The sequence below is a fragment of the Astatotilapia calliptera genome, chromosome 22 (assembly GCF_964374335.1).
Source record: "Astatotilapia calliptera chromosome 22, fAstCal68.1, whole genome shotgun sequence".
In the NCBI taxonomy this organism is placed as follows: Eukaryota; Metazoa; Chordata; class Actinopteri; order Cichliformes; family Cichlidae; genus Astatotilapia; species Astatotilapia calliptera.
Window position 1 is genome coordinate 4083746 of NC_137442.1, and position 24918 is coordinate 4108663.

General features: G+C 41.1%; 1 protein-coding gene across 1 annotated transcript in view; it reads right to left on the reverse strand.

Annotated features, from left to right (window-relative positions):
• Positions 1–2857: 2857 nt before the first annotated feature.
• Positions 2858–24918, reverse strand: part of LOC113014323 (chloride channel protein 1-like) — a 53155-nt gene continuing 31094 nt past the window's right edge. The window contains exons 18-24 of the mRNA XM_026155762.2: positions 24570–24686; positions 23812–23899; positions 20687–20769; positions 16088–16132; positions 13419–13523; positions 9224–9310; positions 2858–6921 (exon numbers count right to left, since the gene is read on the reverse strand). Of these exons, the coding sequence (XP_026011547.2) occupies positions 6430–6921; positions 9224–9310; positions 13419–13523; positions 16088–16132; positions 20687–20769; positions 23812–23899; positions 24570–24686 (1017 nt within the window). The 3' untranslated portion in view covers positions 2858–6429. The remainder of the gene's footprint in view (positions 6922–9223; positions 9311–13418; positions 13524–16087; positions 16133–20686; positions 20770–23811; positions 23900–24569; positions 24687–24918) is intronic.

Below are 24918 nucleotides of genomic sequence, written 5' to 3' on the forward strand. Positions count from 1 at the left end.
ACTAAAACTTGAAACACTGCAAAATGCTTTGCTCACTTTAAAAATTAACTCGTCTACAGCCCCGTGCATTAGGCCATCCCAAAAAACGTGTTTCCAACATCTGCCTCTATCACTCCAACTGAACTCTTAGCAGCACCTATCACACCCACATCTGGCACATCCATCCATCCATCCATTCGCTTCTGCTCATCCTTTTCAGGGTCGCGGGGGGCGCTGGAGCCTATCCCAGCTGTCATAGGGCGAGAGGCGGGGTACACCCTGGACAGGTCGCCAGTCTGTCGCAGGGCCAACACACAGGGACAGACAACCATTCGCACTCACTTTCACTCACACATTCACACATAGTGGCAATTTGGATTATCCAATTAACCTATCCCCACAAGCTGCATGTCTTTGGACGGTGGGAGGAAGCCGGAGTACCTGGAGGGAACCCACGCAAACACGGGGAGAACATGCAAACTCCACACAGAAAGACCCCGGCCTGATGGTGGAATTGAACTCAGGACCTTCTTGCTGTACGGCAACAGTGCTAACCACCGTGCCACCATGCTGCCCCACATCTGGCACAAAATAAGAAAATAAGTGCCTGTTTGCCATTAAATAATATTACAAAAATCAAATGTATCTAACTTCATTGAATTCTCGCCTCTGAAATATTTGTGCTCTTATAAATACATATGCAATAAGGTCACCTGCAAAAATCTGTGTCTATGCCTTTTCGTCTCAAACTTGGCACTGCATCGTCTTTATACCTGTAACAAACATGTAATTACAGGTGTTTAACAGCAGCTTTTAAAGACAGTTTTACATTAATGCAAAGCATTTGATTTTTTTGGCCCTACTGGGGAGATATAGCAGCAAGATCGCCAGTACAAAAAAGAATAGGCATCAGGTTGGGTTAGGAATGTGTTACAAAGTAAGGTAGTTTAAATAGGTTGTCTTAAATGAGCTTTTATATGAGCCCATTATATATTAAGCAAGTCAGAGAAAGCAAAGGCCTGAATACTTGAATATCTTGCTGTGTTTCAAGCAGCAGTGTGCAGTTTCTTTACTGACCTGTGGCAGTGTTCTTGTCGCCAGCAGTTCCATAAAAACACTTCAGCTGCTCTGATCACAATCAACAGCCTCCTTCAAGTGAGGACTCCATTATCGTTGGGAGGTAGAAGAGTGTCCTTGTATGTTCAAGTCCTTTTATCATTTTAAGCTTTTTGGGAGCCGTTCTGAGGGTTTAATTTCACAACAGATGAATCATCAGCTCATGATGAATCTTAAATGTTACTTGAGAAACCTAGCAAACTGAATTCATTCAGTGTTTGTACAAATGTACTGTTTATAAGATTGGGGAAACCTGCAGTCAGCTGAGACTGAGGAAGTCAGTTGGATGAATGAGGAAACGTTTCTCCCACTGAAAATGTCCAGATGAACAGAATCAATGTTTTGGGATTTACTTACCTGGATGATTGAGCGTGCATCAAGACATTACCTGAGAAACATAGGTCAGCACGGTGGTTAGCACAGTTGCCTCACAGCGTGAAGGTCCAGAGTTTGATTCCCCCACAGCCGGGGTGTTTGTGTGTGGGGTTTGCATGTTCCCTCTGGCTTCCTCCCACAGTCCAAAGACATTTAGTTAGTCGGGATTAGATTAAATTATTAATTTATATTGCTTATAGGTGTGGATGTGATGTGAGTGCGAATGGTTGTTGGGGCGGGTCAGCATGAAAGAGACAAAATGTATTTTATAAATGATGCTGAGTTTTGGGAAGGATTTATTTCAATCCTTTTCCCCTCTTGCATTGACCTCATCTTTATTTCAAAACCCCCCAAAGAGGAACAACCTCCTCTGCCTCCATGGACCAGCTGCCACTGATAAAATCAATGCAAATCAATGTAATTATGCGTTATTTTTTCACATCGTCTCTTTGAGACAGAGCTACTGAGAACGATTCAGTCTTACCCTCCTGTGATTAAGACCCTGATGCCCCTAATTGCTCTGATAATCATCTGTCCTCTGTTTGTCCTCTTTGAGATCTCATCCTGTAAATCGTTCTAGCGCCCAAAACGCCAAATGATTGCACGCTCGAAAGGGTGTCACCTGACTGACAAAGAAACGAGGGCCACAAGGTTATTAAAGCTATGAAACCTAATATAGAGTTTTTGTCAGATTTAACTGCACGAGGTGTCCGTCGTGCTGAATAATTACTCGGTCTTTCAAAATAATTTCTGCACAGTCCACGCCACCCAGAAAAGGTTTCTTCTAAAATGAGTCAGGCATCTTCCAAAGAAGACTAATTGAAAGCCTAAAAAATTCTTTCAAAGTCACGTATCAAAGTGACACTTACTCTTTGCAAATAACACGAGATAAAAAGCAATTAAAGTAGAAAAATAAAATCCTGTCATCTTGTCAGAATAAAGTAAAGTTTAATAATTTAGCTGCAAGCAGCGATGGTGCCGGGCAGAGGTCGCATTCGACTTTCTCGTCTGTCATGGTGACAGACAAGGTCGTAAAGATCCTGTCGTAGCGTAATTTTACCTGTCATTTCAACTTTTTAATGATAACAAGACACTTAAAAACAACTCCATCACAAAGAGTAATTCACAGAAAGGATTTCATTTTATGCAGACATGGAAATAAAACCATGATGAAACAGACTGCAGTCACTTCACTACACTGGATCCTGTAATTACTAGCACCACAGCCTGTCTGCCAATCTATCGATGCTTTAGATAAGCTACAACTGCTAGCTGGCCACTTTATTAAGTACACCTTGCTAGAACCAAGGTGGCCCCACTTTTGCCTTCAGACCTTTCTTAGCAACAAGCCTGACCTGGATAAATAAACCAAATTCAAACACAGTAAAGCATTCAAATAAAACTTTATTTAGCTAAGTTGTTCACAGTTTATAAAGTTGAAGATAATGACTAAAACAGAAATAAATACTACATTAACCACAACCACAAATAAACACTGAGACCTGCACCGATGTCCCTCCACACCCAAGAAACAGACATAAAGAAATGTTTTGTCAAATCTGAAGGTTTAAAGACTTTTAAGGCAACACCTGAGAAACTGATACCAGGAGTTAATAAGAAGACCGTATAAGAGAGAGAGATGAAGGAGAAATGGAGAAACGGTGCATGGATGCAATGGCTGAGGTTCCCACCCTTTGTTCATGACGGGGAGAAAATCTGGTCATTTAGAGACCATTTATTTTACATGTTTGGTTATGAAGTCCCATTATGTGTTGTGTTTGACATTAGCAAACAATCTCAACAAACAGATAAAGATATCTGCAGATGAATCTGTAGGTAACAGACGCATGTAGTCGAGTGCTTCTAGCAATCATGTTCGAGTTAGATTTGTTTCTTTTTTAGCTTTTTAGTCATTTGTTTAAAAATAAACTATACTAAAGTAATGTATTCATAAAATCTTAGCTTGGATATCCCCTGCTATATACCTGAGGGTCCACATTTCCACTTAGGCTTAGTCAACAGACAATAGTGCTGTCAAAAAAATAACCAAAGATCATGTTCAAAAACTCCACACGAAGCCAAACCATTTGACTATCACGTCACACCTCTTACCCCATCAAACATCCCCACCCTCTCCTCTCTTGACCTGAAGCATCGAGATGTTTTACCAACTGTAAAAATAAGACAGATATAACCACCAGACGAGTGTTGTGATCTAACTCTTTTCCTCTTCACTCTAAGTCATCCCCTTTTCTTCTCTTGCAGCAGCAGCAGAGTGTCTGCAGTCTGTGTGAGAGGTGAGCATGACTGTGACACACAGTATGTGGTACTGTGGGAGGACAGTGCTGTGTTATCCCTCCAGCAGACCTGGTGGAAGCCCACCGATACATACTGCCTGATTCTTCTTTATTTTTTAATACCCTGATGCTGACAGACCACGGACACTGAGATTGTGATTTTCACCCAACTCCAAACTTCACAGCTCAAAGCCTCTTTTTGCAAAGCGTTTGGTTTTTGTTCCTGCTGTTGTGTTGAAACCACAAAACAGTTGAAGAATTGCATTTCTGACGTGGAGGTACCAGATGCTGCTTGTATTAAGCAGGCCTGTTTTCAGTTGTATGTGATTAACTGAAGCTTATATATGAACCAGACACCTGAACCATCTACAGAGGCAGCTGCCTAGAAGGCAAAAGCTCAGGAAGACATTAAGGTTAAATAGTCATTAAATTTCTTGACTTTTATTCTTTGAAAATGTTACATGAGCAGCTTTGCTTCTTATAATAACCATCACAACATCTTTAAAAAAGAAGCTATTTTTAGCATCTTTAACAGCATTAACTGGGAAACGTTTCTCTGGCAACACATCTGTACATGTCTCCTTCCCTGTCAGAGAACCTTGGCTATCATCATATTAGAATGAGCTTCTGAGCTTCAGTAGATTTTTCTGATAATCCCATTTAGAATTATTAAAGTGATTAGGGTTAAATCTGCAAGGTTTCCTTTTTGAGGAGAAAAGGAGAATCTTGAGGATCTGCACGGCGAGGTTTTGCTGTCGTCAGCTGCCTCCAGCCGCACCATCTATCAACTTAACTGTGATGAGATGAGCTCCGAGGCTGCATCCACAAGGTCGCCGCACAATTTGGAGGTCGTTGTGGGGCTTTGGCCAATCTTCCACAGTGGACTGAGCAGCTCCATTAGTTTTCTGCTACCCACACGGTTCGTTGCCAGTTAAAATAAATCAATACCCTCTGCTCTCATCTGATAAAATCCTACCTTTTTTAAGACTTAAGCGATTGGCTAACACAGGACAACTGTGAGGCAGTTCACCGGGTTCACCTCTTGTTTGGGAAGCAAAGCTTTTGATTGATTATTCGGATTCAGCTGAGCAGAGAGCGTTACAGTCAAAATAACCCCACAGAACATACAGTAAAGTGTGTGGTGTTGGAAACAGCTGTGACAGAAGCACAGTTAATCAATCGCAGTCTGGATTCAGACAGTAGAAATGGTAGCAGTGCTTTATCAATCTACTCCTCAGTAATGTCCATCCATCCATTTTATTAACCGCTTCTCCAGTTTAGGTTAGTGGAAGGGCTGGAGCCTATGGACAGTTACCAGTTCATCACAGGGCCATTCAACATGTCTAGCAGCTGAACAGGTGGGTTATTTGACCTTAACCAGTGATATTACTGGATCTCCGAAATAAGTTTAAGAGTGCTAAAACCGTCATTATCAAATATTCAAAAAGAGCATATCACAGTTAGATACCTGACTTTGTGGACTTGGCAGCATCTACAATTTAACCCATGAAAATCAAAGTGTGAAACAACAAGAGAAAGAAAATGAGCAGAAATTAAAACAAAACGAGCAAACGTTACAGACGTACAGAGCTTCAGAGCTTACGCGTGGCAATCAGAGCGCTCAACGAATCCGCCCACAAAAAGAAAACAACATATGCGACTTTAATTTGGTTGATTTCAGCTTCGATGTCGCCTCACTTTACATCTCTGGACACACATCCACTGTTTGCTTGTTTTTAGATCGCCGTGTGGAGCTCCTGTTTTATTACAGCAAAAATTATAATCACGGTCATTTTGGTCAATGTTATATTCTCGATTATTAACCAGAGTTATTCTTTAAAATAATAAGCATCTTACATTTAACTTTTTTCACTTGGAGAGGTCTCTGTGCATGTGTGAGTGAGTGTGTATTCATATCTTTGTGGGGACCAAAAATTGCAAGTTTACAATACTTGTGGGAACCAAAATCCAGGTCCCCACAAGAACAACTAGGGGGTGTTTGTGACCATAAAGCTCGTCTCACAAGGGAAGCAAACTATCCCCACAGGCCTGCTGTAACTGGATGTTACTGCAGGGTGCTGGTGCAGACAAAGAGAAGCCTCAGCCATGCTTTACTGGTAAAGGGAGCATTTGATTTAAACTGAAGAAAAAATAGACCTCTGTATAAAAATGAACAGGTCGTTATCACCAGTGATGATCCTTATGTTAAAGTTGGGTCATTGTGACAGAGAAGGGGATGAGCGCTCTTCACATGCATTTTGAAATTACAAACGTGTATGTGCAGTCGTACCACAGCTTCCAGGGGGCTTTCCAGACGGAGCACAGGCACACTGGAGGTTCAGAAGTGCACAGTGACCTGATCTTGTAGGAAAGATCAGCCATATTTAAGTCAGTGTTTGTTTTTTTCTTTTGTGGGCGGAGACCACGAACTTTCTAATCGCACCTGATACAAAGGAACTAGATGAATATTGCAGTTTAAGGTGTTTTTTGCACCAAACAGGTGATGGTCTGTGAAACCAGTGTGTGGAAGCTGTACCAGTAACATAAAAAGAGGTAAATGGAAGTACAAAGACCGGAGAAATGTATTAAGAACAGAAGAAATAAACTCAAACTATTATAAAAGTTTTCCATTATAAAAAAAAAAGCATCACTCTTGTGTAAGCTAAACCATAGGCTCATCATCGCTGTCTTCCTCTTCCTCAAAGAGTCTCTGTAGGGTGGAGAGGCGGATGGAGGAGAGAGGAGGAGAGGGAGGAGGAGTGGAGGAAGAGGGGACTGGGGGAGGAGTAGAAGAAGGAGGGAGGGTGAGGTTGCTGTTGCAGCTGCAGCTCCTGCTGGCCGAGCTGCAGGCCACCGTGCTGCTGCCGCTCCCCGAAGCGCTACTGGTGCTTTCCTCCACCTCCCTCGGCACACCCTCGATCAACACCTCTGTTTCATTCTCATGGCTGTGATGGTGGTGGTGTTGAGAGGGGGAGGGGGGAGAGAGGGGAGGAGCCTGAGCAACAATTTCAGGTGAGGGAGGAGAGGAAGGGGCGTTGGGAGATGGAGGTGGAGGTTTAGAGACCGAGTTGTGGTTGCTGATATCACGAAAACTGGCCAGAGGAGGGCGGAGCCGGACACCAGAGCGTGTGGAGCCCTCGATGGCCTTTTGGAGCTGGAGGAGGAAGAAGAAGAAGAGAAAAAGGAAGAGAAAGAAGAAGAAGAGAAAGAGAAAGAAGAAGAAGAGAAAAAGGAAGAGAAAGAAGAAGAAGAGAAAGAGAAAGAGGAAGAAGAAGAAGAGTAAGAAGGAGAGGCAGGGTTTGAAGAGTGAGGGGAAGAATTAAAAACAAGAAGAAATGAGCGGAATTCATACATGAATGGTGAAAATGTAAAGACGAAATGAAGGAAAGCAAGCAGGGATTAGACAGAGTCAGTGGTGAGCAATTACACAGATGGAGGAAAGAAAAGTTAAAGAAAATGAGGCGACACAGGAGCATGAGTCAGAGACCATTATGGATAAAGACAGGAGCCCAAAACTTACAGAGAGCTTATTGATTATGCTCACAAAGTACTCATACATAATTCAAAAAGCTTTACGAGACTCCAAGGAAATTAGGAGCAAAAACAAATTGGATTTTTTCCTCCAAATTAAAGACAAACAAGAGAAGACTTCCAAAGGTTGAGTGTATTAAAAAAGGAGCTTTTTTTGGACTTGGATCAGGAAAGTTAATTTCATTTAATGCTTAGGTTTCAGTTCTGGAGACCTTCAGATAGTTTCAGAGTTTTTCCATTAGCTGGTTGTGGTCTGGCTGCTTTAGCCATGCTGTGGCTGTGCTGCTGAGATCCAGACCAGCAGTGCCCAACCTTTTTGTTTGCCTTCAGCAACGCCTCATACAAGTACAAATGTGTTCATTTGCACTCATTTTAAGGGGAATACCATTTAATCCCTGATTATATAAAAGGAGGAGGATGTTAATTTTAATCCAGTTCAACGCTTACTCTTTATGCCCGTTTGGTCTGAGCTATTTATTCATTAGATGAAGCTCTGTCTCATGCATCTTTATAAACAATAAATCAACCTTTCTAGCATTTAATAAAAGGCACGATTAAGCTAATTTTTAAAGGTCTCTATTGCTACTTAACATGACTCCAACAGAGCGCACAAACACTCTTACTCTGTGATTAACTACAACACTTACTGCTTATAGGGTGACCAGATGTTCCTGCTTATCTGGGACTGCACAGCATATTTACCTTGCGTCCCACATTTTAATTTGGCTCTGTAGGATGCAGACCTTTTCTAAAGTCTGGCTTTTTACGTTTTTACGTTTTTATAGCTTGATTATCGTCGAGAGCAGGTTAACTTGTCTTTTACTCCCAATGCAATAGTCTGCAGAGAGCTACCAAAATCAAAATGAAGCAACAACATAAAAAATATTTGGTGAAAAGGAGCGGTGTGCTTACTGGAGGCTGATTACTTGTAGCTTTTACATGAACATCTGCAGTTTACAGTTTAGCTTCAATCCTGTGTTTATGTATTGTTATTAAAATGATTGATTATTGGTTGCTGTGGGTAGTTTGGGCTTTAGCTGTTGGGCAGCTGGCCTCATGTCTGACTCTGGATTACTTTGGTGTACAGATGAGTTCATGGTCGACTCAGTGACTGCAGTGTCCCGTGTCTGCAAAACAAGCCCGACTCATCACTCCTGCACCGCAGCGCTACAGCCTGACCTGAGTCCTTTATGATGAAGCTTTGCTCTCTCCAAACACGACTCTGTGCATTATGGCCAAATGTCTCCACTTTGGTTTTGTCTGTCCAAAGGACATTATTCCACAGGTCACTGTTGTTGTTGAAATGCGACTTTGAAACCTACGCTGTGCTGCCATGTTCTTTGTAGAGAGAAGAGGCTTTTTTTTCCTGGAAACTCTTTGTTGTGCTGTCATGAACTTTAACATTTAACATGCTAACGGAGGCCTGTAGCGTTTCAGATGTAGCTCTTGGGGTTCTTTGCAACTTCTCTGAGCATTGCCATTGATAAAGAGCATTTAATTAGCAGCACCTGACTGCTACTTACACTCTTAAATCCTATGAAAGCATTAAAGGTGTGCTTACTATTTGACAGAGTGCTGTGAAGGCCTTTTTTTCTCCAGACTGTAAAAGACAGATTGTCAGTCTCTTTCTTCTTCTTTTTTAAATATTGAAGTACTTAGTTTCTTCAAATATACAAAGACAAATGGAAAAAAAGTTATCTGTGCATCCTTACATTAATGTAGAGACTTTAAAACGGGGTAATATGCTCTCACCTTCTTTTCCTAGCAAGTATATAAAGCCAGCTTGATATAAAAAGTGCATTAGTTTGTCTGTCTGTTAGACAAATAACCTAAAAATACTGCTGTTCACAGCACACACAGGAATGTAAATGTCCATTTCTGGAAGAAAAACGAACTGCAGGGTGAAATAAAGTAACGTTTCTTACCTCTTTTAGTGCCACCACCCCCACCAGTTTGCCAGTACTGGTCACATAAGCATGACTTAAGCCAAGCAGTGAGAATAAGGTGTGGGTCTGTGGAGACAGGGGGAAAAGGTCACTTGTGAAATTACACAAACTTTTTGCTTTCTGCTCCAAACACAAAGTCACGCAGACAGAATGTCTCGAGGCTCCAGGTGAACCACCGGAAGAGAAAGTCCTTGAGCGTGTTTGTAAGCACATACTATTGTGTTCACGACCCAGCCAAGGTCACACTTTGGGATGAGCTCTTTGTATGCATCGGCACACCTCCATCACAAGGCCCCCTTTTGCGCATGAATAAGCAGAATATTACAAATATTACCATGACAATGAAACCAACGGGAATGGTACAAGGTGTTTACACGCTTCACTATGCTGCAAACATCTGAAAATCATAATAAGGACGTGAGCAGGTCACAGAGATTGTACAAGGCAGGAAATGATTAGAAATACATAGATTTACAAGAGATTTTATGTAAATCCCCGACTGGGGCAGCTCGGACATGCTCGGGCTGCATTCAGCTGCACGGGGACATTTTAACTGCAACGAGACAATTGAAAACGTCACTGTTCAAAACAAAAATACAGCAAAAGCTGCAGGAAATTACTGAATGAAAAGCCATCAAAGCAAATAAGATAAACGGGAATATCCAGAGTTCATATTAAACTTATATTAAACTGCTGTAACTCATTATGGAGTGCATATTGATTAGGCAGGTTTCAGGCTTGGCTGGCTGATATTTTCTCATTTGACTAAATTCTTGCCAAACCTAAAACAGACCGGCAATTTCCAGATTGGCACAGCGACAAAATTAAAAATGACTGACTTAATAGCATTACACAGCATGTTTACAGCTTGGTACACAACAGGCTTTTGGTCTCTATGAATAGATTTCTCCCTCTGCAACAGCTCCATGGTGGATCGCTTTATTTTAAAAAAAATCATTTTCACTTCACTGCCTGGAGCTTCCTAAACAACAGGTATCGAAACTTCGCTTCACAGACTCACAGTTATAATGGGAATAGAAGAAGTCAGAACAGGAGACAAAGCAAAGTCACACTTGCTGTGTGTGCTGTGCGCAAACACGATAATACTGAGCATAAACTAACAGTGCTGGGTAAAAAGTCCCGAGACATCTCTCCAATCATTCAAGCAAAAACAAAAAAAGATTCCAACTCAAGGGATGAAGCAGTGTTGTGACCACACATAAGAGGCAACTTAGATCTTTAATATAAAACATTATTTCTTTAGTTGAATCTATGAAAAAACTATCTGCAGCACAAAATCAGTACATCTGAGTCATGTCCTTATGAAAGAGGGAAAAAAAATCCAACAAAGACCTGATGTGGGGTCGGAGGGATGCATCTGACCGCTCAGTTGATCCTGTTCAGTGAAGGCACATCACTGTTCTCAGAGAAAGGTTACTGTCAAGAAGCCATTCTTAAGGAAGTGAAACCGGGAGGGAAGGCTGAGGTTTGCCAGATTACAGAAGAACTGCACTGAAAATCACTGGAAACAGGTCTCATATTCTGCAGTTCCATTTATGTGTGCGTGTTTCACAAAAGTTTGTATTTTCTTGACAAAAAAATGAGGAATAGCTCAAGACTCTTGCACACTACCTCACTAACTCCATCTATCTTATTCCACTTATCTGGAGCCGGGTCGCGGGGTCAGCAGCCCAAGCAGAGAAGCCCAGACCTCCCTCTCCCCAGCCACCTCCTCCAGCTTGTCTGGGGGAACACCAAGGCCTTCCGAGGCCAGCCGAGAGATATAATCTCTCCAGCGTGTCCTGGGTCTGCCCCGGGGCCTCCTCCCGGTGGGACATGCCTGGAACACCTCAACCAGGAGGCGTCCTTTTCAGATGCCTGAACCTCCTCAACTGGCTCCTTTCGATGTGGAGGAGCAGCGGCTCTACTCTGAGGCCCTCCTGCTGAACTTCTCACCCTATCTCTAAAGGGAGAGGCCAGCCACCCTTCAGAGGAAGCCCATTTCTGCTTCTTGTATCTCGCTCTTCCGGTCACTACCCACAGCGCGTGACCATAGGTGAGAGTAGGGACGTAGATCGAACGGTACCTTACTAACTCCGTATTATATAAATAAGAATTAATTTATACATATTAATAATACCAAGATCCTGCCAATGATTGGCTGCCACCAACAAACAGAAGGTTTGAATAGCATGTGGGCGGGGCTTTTATGACTGAGATAACCACATTAGGGATACCTCCTCACTGCGACATTACACAAGAGACAAGAGTAGAACAAAAAATGATTTAGAGCAGGCTGACAAGATGAGGCAGCCTGCTCTAAATCATTTTTAGATTTAGAGCACGAAACACGTTTCAGTGTTTGCACCAGGAACCACACTTTCCAGCTCCCACATATAAATGTTGGGTTTATATAACAGCACCTCAGGAAACAAGATTCTGTTCTCGGTCAAAAATGAAAAACTGTCGTGTCCATCTCTATTTATTCAGACGACATTGTGTGAATAAAAAACCGTCCTCACTAAGTGTTTTTCATGTGCCATTACTCCCCTGTCAAGGTTATCCACATCTTCAGCTGAATGAGATGTAACAGAAGTAAACAACTTAGCAGCTGAGAGTGAGAACACCAACAAAAGACTGCCACTGCCCGTGGGGCTGAATTACATTTATATGGATATTTGCTTGCATAATGCATGTGATAAAATACATGAACTCTTCTTCAAGGCAACTGTACATTTTGGAATAAATGCAGACTGTGTGACAATGATTAATAAAATGAAAATAAAGCAACTTTGTCTCTGTTTCTAAGAAAAAAATTATTTTTCTTGTTAGTTTTCTGTAATTTCTACGGTTAAATGCCACAAAACTCACAGTAAACAACAATAAATCAGCTACTTTATGACTGTAGATTATATTTACTGTTAACAGGTTACAGTTAGTACTGCAGTAATTTGCCATATGATGTCTAACAGCAAGATTTCTGGGGGACCCTGACATGCTGGGTAACAGCTTTTCCCCAGTATTTCAATGAAATGGTTGTTTTAGGAAACAAGCTTTGGAGACAGTACCTCCTATAAAGAAAAATGTGCATTCATTGAGACAAAATGCAGTAAATGGTGTATGAAATGATGTTTCTGAATGTGTAAGAAGGATCTCAGTGTTTTATAGAGGTGCCATAGGACTGGAAAACAGAGGAGGTTGACAACATGGTCATTTGATTTCATATTTCTTATAATACTGGGAACATCAAAGACACTGAAAAAGAAAACTGCTGCTGAGAGTGCAGCAGACGAGTCCTTGATAATAGAAAAACATCATAATCACAATTATGTTGGTCAATGTTGTTATTTTAATTTAATAAAGAGATGTCAGTATGTATGGAAAGTGTTTGGAAGTTGATATTACAGTGAAGTGTTTTTAAAACCACCTTGAAGTAAAAAAGGGTTTTATTGAATTACTGTTGTAATACCATGTGTTGCTTCAGCATTGCTTTCATGTGGTCATTCTTTGGCGTTTATGACCACTGATGGTGATTTCAAGCAATGTTTTTAAAAACAAGGCTTTTGTTGTTGCATTCGATGACTCTGCCCATTTTGTTGAACACCACTTCAAACTCCTTCCCTTATTCATCTCTGATCAGTCATCGCTGGACATGCAAGCTCTGTCTCTGGCTGCAAAGAGTTTGGAGTGTCCAAGCACAGAGTTTGACAATCAAGTCAGTAACACAGTTGCTGTTTTGAAATGTCATGGGTTGTGCGCTATCATGTAAACGTCCAGGTGAGAACAAAAAGTGCAAACTGCCTGAACTATTACCCACTGAGCATTCACTCAGGGTGCAATGAAAAGAGAATCGACTGAGTCTTTGCTCATGTTTGGCTCCTGCTACTTTGTTCTCTTCCTTAAAGTGAAATTCCAGGATGGATCGCAGACGCACATTGAGGTAAGAAAAGGATTTATACTGAACAATCACAGAATACCAGGAGCACGAGAAGTGATGCTCCGGTAGACATAGAGATGACTTAAACAGTAGAATGACTTTTTAGCAGTTTAAAACGCGTCTTTCTCCAAACGTTAATAACATTTTTAATGTACAACATCCACCACCTTGTCGAAAACAAGGTGGTCTCAAAAAGACTATCAAACTGCGATTCACACAGACATGTTGTCCACCAACCTTGTGTAACGATGTTCTCTCCACCAGCTGAAAAGGGGAAGGGTCCACTCGTATCTCATCGATTTCCATCGGCTTGTCCATCTCTTCCTCTTCCCACGCTTTAATCTGCAGCCACAAATAAAACCAAGGTCACAGAGGTGAATCTGCTGTGGTTAGTTCACATTCCCTCTGCTGACGGGAAAAATGCACCTATTCAAACATACGAGTTCAACTAGAGGGGAAACAGTCGGATGTGTTTTCGCTATGAGTCATGCACATGTGTTTAAATATATCTGGCAACAATAAGAACTGTTGCATAAATCATGAGCTCTATCTCTAGGTAAAAGTCTAGGTGTGTGTTTCACAGTCTGTGTGTGGCTGCAGGATGGAGCAATTAATTAGCTACCACCGAGGAGAAGTCTGAGCAGTAAAAAACCTTGAAAGCCTGCGTTGCGTCCTTGCATGTCACCGGTAACCCCTCTGAGATTTAGGATGTCTGACACCTTTTAGCCTCTCTATGGATTTTACCTATGAACCTCAGCCTGCCGTGACAGCAGCAGCAGTCTTGTAGAATATACAGGCCTGTGTTATGGGGCAGTTTGGGAAAGTGCCAGGAAGAGTAAAAGCGGAGCGGCAGACAGAACAGGACTGGAGGGTACGATGCTGTTTTGATGTCTCATTTAAAATTCAGCCTGTGCTCACACTACAGTTTAAAAGTGCCCCAATTCAGTGTCTTCCCCTCAAACGTGACACAGATCTGTAACACCGCTGACCTACATTTGAGATGGATTCGAAAGCTAATAGAGATTTGCCTGCATCAGTCATATGGTAATAAGTCTAAAGCAACTTGATATATGCTGGCAGAGACAGTAAGTCAGAACTAATGAACTCAGGCCCACATTTTACATTTTAATCTCGTGTCAGTTCCCGTCAAAGTGACGCTCTTCATTTTTGATTTTCACTTCTCTCCTTGCACATTTTCAACCAGTTTTTCTTGCTCTTTGGTGACATTTCCACACATGAAGGTACATTCGGTTTTTCACTTCCACTGAATTTTGACTGTGGGAGGTTTCTGCACAGTGTTTTTAATACATGAATGAATAAAATATGAGACAAAACAATTTAAAGTCATATGTTTGCTTTATGCTTTCACGAACAAGCAATAACTACATGTTCGGCATGCAACATCTGAAAAGTTCAGCTTTCCCTTCAAAAGGTTATTTGATGCTTTTCTTGGACACACATGGTTGTAAAGTGAGTATCTCTGGATTTTAAACTGCTGCTCAGGTAAAATAAGTCATTTGCTCTATAGTTCGTATTTATGTAGAGCTTCTGCCAGCGTATTACCGTCTTGGAGACCAATGCAGCTAAAATGACCCTCAGCAACCGGGAATTGGTATTTTTAAGATTTAGACATAAGCTGCAGTCTTAGCTGATGTTCCTCATAGACTTAATTTTATTTATGAAGCTTAATATTTTTATGGCTACTTGTTCTTTTATGTGTAGTCGCACTGCTGTTATTTGGCATTTGAATGAGGTCTACTGGGGCTTATAAAGATTGATTTTATTTACTTCTGGGAGACCACTGGGGTCTGTTGTTAAAAATATGTAACGATCTTTGTAATCCAATTACAGCTGTATGATCCATGTAGCTGTCCTGATTGAATGACCCCACAGTGGTACTGTGTTAAAGACGTAAAACAGTATAATCTATACAGAATAGGATGGATTCCCATATCACCGTCATCAATAAAGCAAGATGGTGAAATAATCAGACTGTGGAGCCTCCTGTTAAATTTAAATGGACTTTTCTTTGGAGGAAGTCTCCAGTGGGTTATAGAGCTCTTAATATACATCACAAAACATAAACATTAAGGTAATTAACCTGTAAATATAAAAATGAATCAAACATGTTCGGTTGTACTCTTTGATCTCCATAATTCCCGTTATTCTGATGAGTTTATATATACTTTATGTTTAATGAATTCAGAAATGTTTTGGTGCACAGACAGAAAGAAAGGCTGTTTTATCATCTTTAAAGCTGCTTTTAGACAGGTTGGATTCTTTATCTGTGTTACTATCTGGCTCTGTTTTGCTGTTACTGGAGTCTTGTAAGCCTACTGGGCTTTATAAAATCAAATCAATGTGCAAAACATAATATACTTGTTTGTCCCTGCAGGCTCCCTGCCAGCAAACACTGAAGCTTAATGAGCATTTAAGGTGCTCGAGTGGCAGGAGGAGGAAAGTGGAGCAGTTTGTGTGTGTTTTGGAGACTTTGAGACTTTTTTGTGGACCTGAATGCTATGGAGAGACAACAATCAAAAGTTTTCCTCTGAAATAGTTTTGCGTTTTACATTTTTTAATACCAAAAAGTGATTTTTATTTTTTTATTTTTTATTCATGGAGGAGTTAGACCCCATTGTGTTAACCTGTACCGAAGACAGAAACACAGATAAAGTAACAGTAAAACAACAACAACCTAAAAAAAACCCCTGATTTTAAGATTAATCTTATTGGCCAATTGCTACTGTACTGTAGTACAAATAAGACTTTTTAAACACTTTTTAATATTTGAGCTTTTAATGACCCCAGGACTCAGCACTTGCTCTATGAGTAAGCATTCAAATAGCATGCTTAAAATTATTCAGCAGACTATTCTGTAAAATTATGCAAATCCTTCATTACTGTACCTCTTCTGGTGTCATTGTGTCTGACAGCGGAGGAGGACAAGGCTCCTGGAGACGAAAAAACAGGGAAAAGAAGAGAAATGATTTGGAGTGATTTTATAAAAACACCCTGTCCTCTGAAACAGGTCGTGGTGATACTTCTAACTCTAGAAGCTCATCTGAATCTTACATTAGGGGAGGAAACTACCAGCAACTGAAAGAAAACCTGTTTCATACCATGAATATTAGGCAAACACACATTTCAAACTACTCATAACTCTTAAAATGAATGTATTGAACTCTATACAGTCTCACATTAGATTTCTGTCTGTCTCTTTGTTTTCAGGCTTCTGTCATCCAGTTTCCTGTGTTCGTGTTTCACTCCCACAGCACATCAGCAGCTTTGTGAGTTAAATGAATGCAGCAGGTGAAATTCAGGCCAACACCTGCTGCGACCTGTTTTGTGAAACTGAATTTATTACTAGCTGCGATCGCAGAGCTAATATTGCTTTCACCTTGTGGAAACAATATGATTCTGTGGGTGTGTTATTGTGGCAAAATGTGATCCTGGAGACACACTCTGCAACAGGAACAATCAAAACATCCAGTTTTGGGTGCTTCAACGTGCGTTTGCATGTCTGTGGATGGATTTTGTACTGAAGGAGGACTCTAAATGCGCTCCGTTGCCTGGTGTGATTTCAGAGGGAGCAGAAAGGTACTGGCAGGACAAGTGGAGAGCAGCTCTGGCAGTGGCTGACACAATAATTTGGATGTGGTAGCAGTGTGGTGAAACCATGGGGAAAAAAAACCTTTTGATTAGCCTCAAAGTTATTCTGGTAAACATCAGATGTCTCGGGGGGGGGGGGGGGAGTGGTGCTCTACTCAAACTGCATACAGTGTTACTGGGACCTCAACTGAAGATATAGTCAAGTGGTAGAAGGAACACTTTGAGGATCCTTAATCCCACTGACACATCTTGTGTAGAGGAAACGGGGTCTGGGGGATAGGGGAACAACTCGCCTATCACTGGGGACGAGGTCACCGAGGCAGTTAAACAACTCCTTGGTGGCAGGGCCCCTGGGGTAGATAAGAGTTTCCCTGCGTTCCTGAAGGCTTTGGATGTTGTAGAGCTATCTTGGTTGACACGCCTACGCAAAATTGCATGGAGGTCACCCTGGAGTGGTTTGCAGCTCAGTGTAAAGCAATAGGAAAGACAAATCTGAGGCCATGGTCCTTAGCTGGAAGAGGGTGGAGTGCCCACTCCAGGTCAGGAACGAGTTACTACTTCGGGGTCTTGTTCACGAGTGTGGGGAGAGTGGAGCGTGAGATTGACAAGAGCATAAAAGTGGAGCTCTCGATTTAGCATTCAGTCTACCGTCCTGCCCTCACCATCGTCACGAGCTCTGGGAAGTCATTTGGTGTCCGTTTTTAATTCTCACTTCACTACAACTGTATGACAGATGAATTTTGTTTAAATGTCACTGACTTATTAGCAGCAGGACTGCTTTGACTGAAGGGCTGGAGCTGCATCAGCTGCTGGGTTTGACCTGCACTAAACAACAACTCCCCACCTTGTTTGTGGAGTTGGTGCTTTATCACCAATTTTGAAGACAAGTTTTTTTTTTTTAACCCTAACAGCCAGAACGAAGAGATGGACTAAGATGGAGTAAGTTGAACTATGATTTTGCCCACTTTTCGCTAAGCTAACCTCATATTTTGTCTGTCTACATCAAAGCAAAGTTGCACCAAAAACCTCCAGCTGTGGTTTGTCAGCGATATCAGGAGAATCACAGCTTTGGTTGTCTTATGGTGCATAGACACAAAACACCAAGTGATGTTTTTGTGCTATGTAATTACATATAAAATCTATGCAATTCTTTGCATTACAATAAATAAGCACGTCTCCCAATCAGAAATGCGAGGCCTGCTCACTGATACAAATTCAAGGCGGCTGGAGCTAAACTTCTCTTCTACATACAGGAGACAGCACGGAGAAAAGTGAGGAAAATCATACACAAGTGCCTTCCGAGCTTAATGGTGTTCACTGGTTACCTAGCAACCCTCTCCAACCATGAAACAAAGATGGCAACAGCCCTGAAGCTAAAGCTGAGGCTTCAGAATGCTAATCGCCGCACTGTGGCTAGATCCGTCTTTTAGATACAGTCTATAGTTTATCACTGAAAGTATAACTATTGTTTTATTCAAGGATTAGCAGCATGCTAATATTATTACACCTGCCAGATGTTGTCCTAAAGGTCATTGTTTGGTTACCTGCACTCGGCAGTTGGTAAAATAAACAATACCTGGGTCACAGAGAGAATCCAGCCTCAGCTTGGCTTGATTGCTGGTAGCAGCATCCCACTGTGTGCCTATTTGATATTCATGGTTGTAGAAGTGTGGCTGATGTAAAAACAATCCCCACCGAGGAACAGGATTGAATCCAAAAACATAATAGAGAGTCAGACTGGTAATTCACCAGCCACAGCAGTGGGCACAACACAAATCAAATTCTAATCTTGCCAGTTCACAAGCATATGCTTATTTCCAGTGTGGTTTTCATTCTTGCATGTACTGCCTTCCTTGCGAGCCAAGATCACCACCAAGCTGAATATAATGACTCTGCCACCAGCATCTGCATTTCCATGAGAGCGAGCGAGAGAAAGATGCTCGACTTCAGTGAGTTTTCCTGTGGATGAGATGTGAATTCATGTGCTTCTGTCAATCAGATAAGCATGCATCTGCCTGAATAGAAAGCAGACTGGATCTTCCATTCGCCTGGAAGATGTGGTTTCAGGAATTTTTCTTTTAGAGAAAGCGTTGAATGGTTCGCGACACATGGGAAAATTACACTCCTGACACAGCTTAATAATTAGCTGGCTGGAGGAAAGAGCGCAGAGGCTTACAAAGGCATTAAATACACAGACATGTAGAAACATACAAAGATGCTGGGATTTAATTCATTTTGGCTTTATTTATGTGACAAGCAGGCAATACCCTACATCAGGCAAAAAAGAAGTCAGCAGAAGTCTGTAAAAGACCTCTGGCAGAACCAGGATCAGGGATGGGACGCCATATAATACAAGAGATTTCAGGGTTCGGGGAAAGACAGCAGAGAAAGGAGATTCTCCCCTCATGTCTACATATATAGTTCAGTGAAAAATAAAGACACCCTAACTGCTTCCATAGGAATTAAGAGGGTAAGTAACAGTGAGGTGCAGCTAATCTGATGAACTAGATTTATTAAACATCAGCACTGTTGGGTGTAATGTGCTCAAAAGTAACATGTTACTGTAATCAGTAATGCAGTTACATAATGCATTATTGTACTAAACAATGATCACATCAACTTCAGTAGGTAACAAAGGCAGTGATGAGCAGCCATGCTTGCAGCATTGTAGCCTCCATTGTTTTTACTGTGCATGTTTGTACAGTAGAATCACTGCGGCAGTAGCTTTAAGTCTCTTTGGATGGTTTTCAACTTTGCATTTGAAAAATCTATTTTAAAAAAGGGATTTTTGTCAGTGTGTGGAACTGTAGCCTCAGGTTTATATCGTTAACTGGTAACTTTGTGAAAATGCGATTCATGTCATGTTACGGAATGTAGTGGGTCACTTTTTCTGGTGTCTAATTAAGTAACATACTGCATTACTTTAAAAAAAATTAATGAGTAATATATAATATATTACTATTGTTGAGTTGTGACTCCAACACAAATCATCATCTAATATAAATAAGTTTTGACTGTTTGCACGTCTAGGGGCATTCAGGTGTGCTTTAACACAAAGCCGCAATCCTCCCAGGAGCCGACATCTGAGCAAACACCCCAGACTCTACAGGCCTCAGTTAGCATGTTGAATGTTACAGTGCATGACAGCACAAAAGCCTGAACAAGCATGGCCTGTTTGGAAAGGTTGCCAGGAAATTGGGTCATGCAATAGGACAATGAGCCGACACTGACCGGCAAATCTACAAAAAAGGAAAGAATTGAGGTGCTGCAACAGCCCAGTCAAAGTCCAGACCACAACCTAACTGACATGCAGTGGAGAGAGCTGTGCATGGCCTCATTGAACTGGCACCATGTTCTAAAGAATAATGGGCAAAAACTCCTCCACAGCAATGTGAGAGGCTGATAAAGTCATGCAGAAAAAGTTATTACTGGTAAAGCTGGTTTTACAAACTGCTGAAGTGTGCAATAAGAAGTGCAGACACACCTGAACGTGTCTGCCTGCTCTCAGAGGTTCACATGACTGTTCTTGCCTTTGCAGTAAAAAGAAAAATAGCCACTCACATTTCTCTTAAGTGGTTTCCATGTGACAACAGAGATGATACTGCATTGAATTAAGGTGTCATGCCTTGTCTAATAGCCCTGCGTGAAAGAGGGGTTTAATTACTACATATTTAAACAGAATGTAATCTTTTCTCCTTTGTTTGATTGTATCTATCATGTCTTTTAAGCAGAAAGGACAAAACATGAGACCGAGAGCAATGCACGAATTAATTATTGTAGAAAACCATCCCACCCTACAAAGACGTGACATACAGAGTGGAGATGTGAAGCATATTTAATGCAGATGATGCATGAGAGCACACGCACTAGACATGCAATGAGACGTGCAGACACACCTGAGACTGGCCCTCTGTCTGCCTGCTCTTAGAGGTGAAGATATTCCTGAGTGTTTTCCTCACAGACTGCAGAGAACCTTTTTCTGAGGGAGGAGTGGAGAAGGAGACTCAGTGGGTAAAAGGTCAATAAATTATACAAATGCAGCTTTGGAGAAAATAACTCAAGAGTAAATGGAGACTTTTAGAGACTGCAGGGAAAAAAAACCTCGTTGTTGCCTGGAAACCATTTCACTGGGACATTGTCTGTCTCTTGTTATGTTTGATGGGCTACTGAGCAGTTTGCTGTGCCACAATAGGCACAGACACCATCTGGATACTTGGAGTGAACAAGCTGCCAAACCTTCGCTCACTGCTGTTTGGGTTGCAAAGTTATTAATTCCAAACATTTGACATCTGTTGAGGGCAGCAATGAACATGTTGAAGTCAATTTGGTAACCTAACAAAAAGAGTAGACAGGTTTAACTTTAACCTTTAAAAAGCTAGAAGAACATATTTATTGCTGCAGGGCATGATTGAGTTTAGTGGGGAGTCTTCTGGTTTGTCACCATCGGGAGTCTCACCAACATGTGATGGAGAAAATAAATATGTTACAGGTAAAGCTAGGCTTGCCTTGAGTTATTTAATGATCAAACACAGCTATCTTTCTGTAAACAAGCCTTTCTCGTGAACTTAACAAATTTGCATTCAGGGTTTTGCAAGCTGCAAAAAACACATTTTAAGTTGCGTTTTAATGCATAAAGTATATTTTTATGTATCAAATTACTGGAAACAACAGGAATAATGCACAGACTTCTGTTCACTAAGCAAACAGACTCTTTGCAAAGATTATACTGTTGTGCTGAAGTGCAGTCAACTCCTAAAGGACAACTTCAAGCCTGTGCATTTCTTCTCACGTGAGTCATCTGCAAAATGCTTTAGAATATATATGCATTGCATTTTCCCTATCTTGAATTCATCTTCTTTACCGCTTCTCTTCTCTCAGCCAACTAAAATTAAATGGACTTTTTATGCTTTTTTTGTAATTGTTTGCCATATATACATACACACAGTTAAAATTATGGATGCTTATATTAAACATGGTCAGTTCAAACAATGAGGTCATTATTTGTAAGTAATCCATTTGACCTGAAAGCTTCAGACTGTGTTAAACACTGTTTTTCCTACTTTTGACTCGATCATGTCAGTGAGAGACTGTGTGGCAGACTGGAGGAGAGATCAAAGCCACCCTGTTTGATGGCATCCTTAACGACGTCCATTACTCTACATGTGTCCTCTCGGGGTACTCCAGCTTCCTCCCACAGTCCAAAGACATAAGTGGGGCTAGGTGGTTATTAGATTGTAAATTAACCGTAGGTGTGAATAATTGTCTGTCTCTCTGTGACAGCTGTATCCCACTTCTCACCCTGGACAGGTGGGACAGGAAAAAACCCGCTGTGACACTAAACTGGATAACCAGAAGAAAAAATATGGATCTGTTTTATGTCCAACAGGGATATCTCTAATATATCCCACCTGTCTGCTGCATGAAGTGGGGGAACTGAGGGGATGCAAACATCCCAGCAGAAAATTATTATTTTAAACTGTAAAACATACAAAACACCTTTATTATAGTTTAAAAATAAAAAAGGGAAGCTGAGCATAACAGCTCCAGTTTAAAGACAGATAAAAGGCTCAAAAAGCACCATTAAAAGCTGAAATCTGTTTAACAAATGATGTAAACTCTTTTTTTAAACCAACAAATCTAAAAGCAACACGTATTTTGGCTTCATGTATTAACAGTTGTGTTAAACGACTCACTCTGTCAGCAGTTCCACGACTAAAACCTGCACCGCCTTTTCAATTTCAATTTGAAGTAAATATTATTTATAACAATTTCTCCAGTCATCTATTATTATTATTATAGATGTTTTTCATTTCATTTCACATTTAGCTCGACGGTGTTTGTTGCTGTGCGTTCACCTCTTTGTTTTCTGAAGACTCCTGAATAAATCCTCCCAAGTGGGATAATTAAACTTTTATTCGAATGTGCCTGTGAGATGCAGAAATGGAGCTACCATTTTGAACTGTGTGTTAAACTGAAGTTCTTACTTCGGATTTCCCAAAATTGCAGCTTTTGTACTGTCTATGATCAGTGCAAAGACCAGCTTCAGTCCTAATTCAGCCTCCCAAATAAATATGACATGAACAATTCAAAGTGTGACCATCTTTGTGAGTGTTATAAGAGTAAGAAGCTCAGTCCCTGCGTGATGTCTTTAACTTGTTTAAACTGCTTTATTGCTAAAAACGGCTCAGAGGGCCGTTCCTCCTGACCCCTGTGTGTTTGGATTAGCATTAATGCTGCCACTGCTGTTTACACGTTGTGTAACATCACATTGTTCCTTATGATTTGATTAATTCTGATGGGTCCCCCTTTTCATACTTCACGAGCACCAATAAGACGTGTTTGTGTCCTCTGGGCAGTAATCTGCTCAGCAGATATGAGAACCTGGTGAGCCTCATACACCATCTGGGATGTGACTAAATGCTTAGTCATATCAGAGGAGATTTTTTTTTTCAAGGAGAAGAAGGGGAGACATAGCGAAGAATAAATCCCATTACATCATCCTAGTGAGCAAAACTTGTCTGAAAGAATCAATATTACTGTGACAGGAGCCATAAGGCTTTCATTCCCCAGCCTCGCCTCCATGCCGCACAACTCCACGGGTGTAACCGAGCTAAGGAAGAGAGATCAGGAATTGTAATTGTCTTCTGCAATCTGATTTCTGTCTAGATAAAATTGACCTTTAACCCTATGCTGAACTTGAACAGAAACTTGGGCAACAGCGAAAGAATCACCCTCCGAATACACGATGTGTTAAAATGTTTGGACGTGTGCTGCTTTGCTTTACCCAGACCACCATTACAAATAAGAATAACATTATTACAATAATAACAGACAAAAAAGGTGAAGAAATTGTTCATCCTTTTTTAATATTCGGCGTACGGTAATATATTCCTCCTCTGAAGCAGCTGTAAGGGTGAGAAATTTATACACAGTCATGTTTAGAGATAATGTATGACTACTACACCTCTGCCAATATTAAATATTTATGTTTTCTCATAAATATGTAATCCTCTCAACTCACCAGGAGCAGGAGCAGTGTGGTTTGAGGAAGGCTCCTGGGGCTTCTGAGGAGGCAGGGGACCGTTCCTCTCCTCCTGGACTGGACTACCCTGCAGACGACGGCCACGTGTTATTAAGGAAATTAGCATTAATAAAGAACCTGCAGACCAAGTGGTAAAGGTTAAACTAGGATTTAATGCAAGGGACAAGCAGCAATATTTTAAAGGTACTTTTTGTAAGTGCAAAATCTAATTAATAATAACTTCATTCCTCACCACCAGGGGGCAGCGTTTTACCTCTGGATGCTCTGAAATATTTTCGGATGTTGGTCTTTTAACTCCTTATATTCTTTTAGACCTAAACAAATGAGCTCAAAAGGTCGTGCATCTTCCCAAAAGCCATTGAACATAATCGAGTTTTTAATCACTTGCCTGATTAAAATAAAAGTTACATTTACTCTCTGCACCATCTTATGGAACTAAATTCACATTCAGTTGATATTCCTTCAGCACAGTGCACAGATGTTTGGGACATTAAGTCAAAGTCGTTGCTTTTTCACATTCTGCTGATAGCTTCAGTTAAATTTGGAAGGAAAACTGTAACACAGAGGAATTTGCATTGCATATATTTACGCTGAATACAATTGGCATAAATCTATGACTGGGGTCAATCTTTCACTTAAATGTTAAACAAATTAAAACTGAGGAAAGCAGCTACAGAGAGAAAACCCATACACAATAAAGGAATAATCCCTATGAATATATTAATTGAAACGCCCACCTTCTCTCCCTCCTCCTCTTCCTCCTCCTCCTCCTCCTCCTCCTCTTCCTCATCTACGAAGGCGAAGGACTCCCAGCTGTGCTTCTGAGACTGGTTCTGCTCCTGTAGGCAGCGACCCTGAACTCACATCCAGACAAACACATTAAAACAGAGCGGTGCTGTACCTGTGCCAGACTAAATCTAATCTAACTGCTTAACGTCGATGTTGTTTTAGCACCTGCTCTTTATTTTAAGTCCTGTTACCTCACCCGTTTTACACAGTCAAGGTTCAGTCTCCATGTTTTTTCCTTTCCAGCATCTGACTGAGTATATTTAATTTCTGTTTTAAGATATTTATCAACATCAGAAA